Here is a 6,202-nt window from a genome sequence, read left to right as displayed (position 1 = left end):
TCTGTCTGTTATTTTAGTTTGGTGGTATTCTATAATTTTTTTCCATTTCCTCTTTTTTTGTCTCAGTTCTAGATCTTCTTGGTTACCTTTAGGTTTATGTAAAATAAATTTTATATATGTAATAGTTCTTTCTCTTCTTATTATATCTTATTTCCATTCACTCATACAAATTTAGTCCTTTTCCCACTCTCATTTTATGTTTTTGTTGTCACAAATGATCCCTATTTATGTTGTGAGTTTATGTCACGATTGCAGTGGCTATTACCTTTTTTTAAAAAATATTATCACCACCTTTAACCTTTATGCTATATTTAAGTGTTTAATACTCTATTCTGAACCAGGGTTGCAATTTCCTGCTTCTGTCTTTTTGTTAGTGATCTTACTTATATTTTGCATTCTTTTGTCTTTTTATTTCAAGTAGAAGAGCATCCTTCAGCATTTCTTGTAATATTGGTCTTGTGTTGGTAAATTCCTTTAGCTTTGGCATGTCCAGAAAAGCCTTTATTTCTCCTTCCTATCTAAAGGATAACTTTGTTGAACATATTAGTCTTCACTGGTAATTTCTCTTTCAATAATTTGAATATTTGATTCCACTCTCTCCTAGCTTGTTGGGTTTCTGCTAAAAAGAATCCAATGATAATCTAATGGAGTTTAATTTATAAGTTACTGTATTCTTTTCTCTGGCTGCCTTGAGAATTCTTTCTTTGTCATTAATTTTTGATAGTTTTAATATCATTTGCCTTGGAGAAGCCTTTTTTGGGGGCAGGGGGACTAAGATAATTAGGTGTTCTATTAGCTTCTTGTAATTGAGGATCCAGTTCTTTCCATAGGTTTAGAAAGGTCTTGTCAATTATTCATTTGAATAGGCTCTCTGTTCTCTTCTCCCGCTCTTCTCCTTCTGGTATATCCATTATTCTTATATTGCTCTTTCTGAAGGAGTCAGATAATTCTCATAGAATTTCTTCGTTTTTTTAAACTCTCAATTCTCTCTCTTCTTCCACCTGAGTCATTTCTAGATTTCTGTCTTCTGTGTCATCAATTCTTTCCTCCATCTGGTCTGCTCTATTTTCTAAGGTTGCTAGTTCATTCTACATCTCTTTTGTCGAATTATTCAGCTCCAGAATTTCTGCTTGGTTCCTTTTCATAGTTTCAACCTCTTTGGTGAGGCATTCCTTTTGTTCATTGACTTTATTTCTGAATTCGTTGAATTGTTTTTCTGAGTTTTCTTTATCTCATTGATTTTTTTAGAACTGTAATCTTGAATTCTCTGTCATTTAAATCACATTCTTCCATGTCTTTAAGTTTACTTTCTGGAGATTTTTCATTTTCTCTCTGAACTCTCTTGTTATCTTAGTTATTGGTACTTGTTGGATTATTTCTCTGTCCATGCACTTGTGGGAATGAAATCTGCTTTTTTAAGTATTTGACACTTCACTGTTAGCAGGTTGATAAGCAGAGGTCCTTTTGTTTTCCAGTAGGTGGTGCTGAAGCACAAGTTTTCATATTCTCTTACCTGCACTGCTAGGGCTTCTGGGACCTCTGTGGGGCAGGGTTATCTCGGCCATGGAAAATGCCTCGTATTTCCCAAGGAGGTGGGTGGCCCAGTTGTCTTGGTCTAAGGACACCACTCCAGTAATTGGAAGTGGTGGGCTATGTGTTACCAGAGCTGCCTTCTTATAACAAGGAGCCACAGGCACAAAGGCTCTGTCTGGGCTGACGCATCTCCCTCTACCAGGCTGCATTGAGATGGGAGAGGAAGGAGTGGGCAGGGGGAGGGGAAGGGTGTCTGTACACCCACAGCTCTGCTCTTCCTCACAGGTTTAGCCACAATAAATACAGACCACTTAGGCCGAAAAGTTTTTTCAGCCTTTTTGTGATCTCCTGAGTGAGGATTTTACTGCTGAGCAGGACACAAGATGATGAGATAGGTGGGTTCCTGCCTCTGTGGAATCCTACGTCTGGTGCTGGTGAGCTGTGGAGCACTGTAATTTTTTGTACCACTTCTCTGCCCCTGACCCTGGACCTAGAGTCAATGTATGCTAGGCACTGAGGCCCAACTCTGGTTTGACCGTGGAGATTGCACCCGAACCCTTCACTGCTATTACTTCTCCTGGGGCTGCCAAGAATGCAGAACTGCACACAGCTTCTGTCACTGTCCTTTCCCCTCCCCAACCCATCTCCACTGTTTGCTCAGATACACCCACCTTAGAAGTCTCAATGCAAGAAGTCTCAGATGTGTTTGTATGCCAAGCAGGAAATTCTTTGTTGAATTATAGCCGTCCAGCTTGTAACTTTAAGAGACATGGAGGTCCTCTCATGCTTCCATGCTACTGATGTCACTCTTGCATACATTATTTTTAAGTGTACTTTTGATGTTTCCAAATGTATAGGAAGAGACTGATTATCTTTTTATTATTGATTTTTAATTTGGTTACATTTTGATCAGAGAACATGCTCTGTTTGCTATGTATCTTTTGGTATTAAGGTTTGGTTTGTGGTCTAATTTTTGCAGATATTCCATATGCCCTTGAAAAGAATGTGGATTCCCTAATAATTTAGCATAGTGATCAGATCAAGCTGGTTAGTTGTATTATTCAAAATTTCAATAACCTTATATTTATATTTGCTTACATATATACCATTTTTTTTGGCTGACAATTGCTTCTTGAATATCACTCTTTCTGGATTCAATTGGTTTCATCTTTAAGTTAATCTATTGTAGTTTTTTTTCAGCAAGTATTCATGCATGATATACTCTCTCAACCTTTGTCTGAAACAGGAATATTCAAGGGGGCATATTGGAACCAAACCTTGACATATGAATTGCTTTAAACACGTCATCAATGGACCAAGATGCAACACATATATAAGTTGATACCATAATTAGCCCAGATGAGCAATTGGGTATAATCTCATCTAATCTTCCAGAATCATCTCTATAGCATTCATATAACTTCTCCTTTTTAATACTTCCAGAGGAATCATGCCCATGGAACTAAGGAATGAAACCAGTGTATTCGATTTCATCCTCCTGGGACTTTCAGAGAAACCAGAGCAGGAGACTCTTCTCTTTAGTTTGTTCCTCTGCATGTATGTGGTCACAGTAGTGGGGAACCTGTTGATCATCCTGGTTATCAGCTCAGACTCCCACCTCTACACTCCCATGTACTTCTTCCTAGCCAACTTGTCCTTGGTTGATTTCTGTCTGGCCACCAACACTGTTCCCAAGATGCTGGTGAACATCCAAACCAAGAGCAAGTCCATCTCATATCCTTGCTGCCTAACCCAAATGTACTTTTTTCATTTTTTTGGCATTGTTGACAGTGTCTTAATAGCTATAATGGCTTATGACAGGTTTGTGGCTATATGTCACCCCTTACACTATACCACCATCATGAGCCCACGCCTTTGTGGCTTACTGGCTGGTGGTTTATGGGTGTTTTCCTGCTTTATCTCCCTCATACACATCCTCCTTATGATGCGCCTGGTTTTCTGTGATGACAGAAAGATTCCTCACTACTTCTGTGACCTCACTCCCCTTCTCAGGCTTTCTTGCACTGACACTTCCGTGAACAAGATCTTTGTGCTCATCGTGGCTGGGATGGTGATAGCCACACCTTTCATATGCATCCTGGCCTCCTATGCTCGCATCATCATGGCCATCATGAAGGTTCCCTCTGCAGGTGGCAGGAAGAAAGCCTTTTCCACCTGCAGCTCCCACCTCTCTGTAGTTGCCCTCTTTTATGGGACCACCATTGGGGTCTATCTGTGTCCTTCATCTGTCCGCACAGCCGTGAAGGAGAAAGCCTCTGCTGTAATGTACACTGCAGTCACCCCCATGCTGAATCCCTTTATCTACAGTCTAAGGAACAGAGAACTAAAGGGGGCCCTGAGGAAGCTCATCAACAGAAAAATTACCTCATCTTCCTGACCACCAGGACACCTGGGAGTTTCCAGGGAGTAAAATGTAAATATCTAGGCTCTTAGGCAAGATCTGGAATTGCAGATCTTTGGAGAATAACCACTTTGAATTTTAAATTGCAGAACTATAAAAGGATACCTCAAAATGACCCTGTCACTATTTTCTCAAATACTGGGACTACTAAGAGTCCTTTTGTGTTTGTCTTATGCTGTATTCCTAGAAGGATCAGTCTAGTCCTACCAGGTGGGATTTACTATGGTTCAGAATCAATTTAACACTCAACAAATACTTATTGAGTACCTATCCTGGGCTTGATGTAGGTGCTGGCTGTTGCATGGTGAGCAGGAGAGACACAATATCCATAGTTTGTGATATCCCTATAATTGAGTGTGAAAGAAGATATTGGACATGTAATTATAATAGGATGGAATATACACATGAAAGAAAGATAGGATACAGCAGGACACCTGACAGAGTCTGGAGTATGGGGTCTCACCTGAAAGAGTAAGATGGTTTTGAGGCAAACACAAGGAGTAAGAGTATCTCAGACAAAGAAAACAGTATGTGAAATGTGAGAGAGCAAGAGAAAATAGAGAGAAAAGGATGCATTTGTGAGGTGGAAAATCCACTTACGTGAATGACTTGGGAATGGCATATCAAGAAGAGCTAGGATCAACCCAAGAATTTGGCCCTTCTCATAACAACCAGGCATTTAATTTGACTTCCTGGAACGAAAGTCAGGGAGCATGTAAATGAGGTGCACGGCCCCTTTACCCTCACTCTTGTCCTATTTTCTGGGAAGGTGAGATGGTGAGTGTTAGAGATAAGCTGTGGAAGGAATAGGGAGGAAGAGATTCAGACCATGCAATAAGTGAGACACCACCACCTGATGGACTAGATCTTCATGGCCAAAGGATATGAAGAATAAAACCAATCAACTGAATCATGACTCTCTAAATCAGAAGGAAGCTGAGGCATGTCTCAGTTGCCATGTATGCCTGTGGGATGCATATAAGTAGAAATACTTTTTATAACAGAAATAAGAGCTATTCATTATGAGTTTGTCTTGTGCCACACACTAAACTGTATTTCTTTGAAGAGTCTCACTTCATCATTCTAAAGCCCCTATGAAGGCAATTAATTATATTTATATCTATTATGGAGTAACCCTCATACTCATACAGAAATTTACAACTAAAATGGAATGTGCAGTGACTCTGAATAGGGTCAGAATTTTCAAATGGTGCTAAGGAAGTGACATCATCTTAAGCAGAGAGGCTTTGAATAACCATACATCTAATTTGCTTATATTACTTTCCTCCTGACATAATTAAACTGGACTGTTTCAGTTGAGCAAGCAGACCTCCAGATCTGGCCCTGCAGTAAGTGAAAAGGCGATGCTTTCTACTGGATATTCTGGTGAATAAAACCCAGAATTTAAGAATATTGAAGTTTGACATGGGGAACCTATGATTTTGATCAAGGCTTTTTAGAGTAACCAAAAATTGTAATTATAATAGGATGGAATATACACATGCATCCTGGCCTCCTATGCTGAACAACAGCTCTCTCTCCCGGTAAGTTCCCTCCAGTCTCCTGCCATATGGATGCAAGTAGTTCCTGTGCTGTAGGAGAGGGCTGAGATGGCCAGAGACTTTGGAAATTATTAGAACTTGGGGCTCACAGAATTTCGTGAAAACCTTTCCATATCCAGCTTGAGCTGAAGTGCTTATTTAGCTCCCTTCCTCCCCTATGCAATGAGAGATGCCTGGCTTGCACTAATAAAAATTTCTAAGATTCTGTCAACCAAACTATCTCCGTCTTGTTTTGTGTTAAGTTAAAGTCACAACTCCAGGAGAGGGCTGTGCTGGTAGCCTTTACAATATCAACATCCAATATTTATTGGCATTAATATGTTTCATTCATTCATTTATTCATTCAACAATTATTTACCAAGTGCCTACTCTATGCCAGCTATTGTTTTAAGCATTGGCAATAGAGTAAAAAAAAGTGTCTCTCTGTGACTACAAAGGTTTAGTACAAGAGAGATTTTTGGGGGGTGGAACTATTCTGTATCCTAACATCAGAGCAATGACCTTGAAGTTGCCCAAAAATTTAAATAATGCTCTGTCTTCCCATGTCTCACAAATCTATACATGGGATAAAATTCCAAGTACTGTACACCAGAAAATAAAAGTTAATTTCACTGATATTAACTTAAAAATTAAAATTAAACAATAGAAAACAAAGCAACCATTTTCAACCCATCAGGGAAAATAA

General features: G+C 39.4%; 1 protein-coding gene across 1 annotated transcript; it reads left to right on the top strand.

The window, feature by feature from the left end:
* The first annotated feature begins 2,989 nt into the window (after positions 1–2,989).
* OR1M1 (olfactory receptor family 1 subfamily M member 1) lies at positions 2,990–3,931 on the top strand. Its single transcript, XM_039857351.1, has one exon. It carries the CDS (start codon positions 2,990–2,992, stop codon positions 3,929–3,931), a length of 942 nt encoding a protein of 313 aa, XP_039713285.1.
* The last annotated feature ends 2,271 nt before the right edge of the window (positions 3,932–6,202 follow it).

Source organism: Pteropus medius, unplaced genomic scaffold (assembly GCF_902729225.1).
Source record: "Pteropus medius unplaced genomic scaffold, Ma_sr-lr_union100, whole genome shotgun sequence".
NCBI lineage: Eukaryota > Metazoa > Chordata > Mammalia > Chiroptera > Pteropodidae > Pteropus > Pteropus medius.
Note: the sequence above shows the minus strand (reverse complement) of the source record. Positions and strands in the feature narration are given on the sequence as shown.

Coding starts and splice junctions, on each gene's coding strand:
- OR1M1 (XM_039857351.1), top strand. CDS start 2,990: ATGGAACTAAGGAATGAAACCAGTGTATTCGATTTCATCCTCCTGGGA.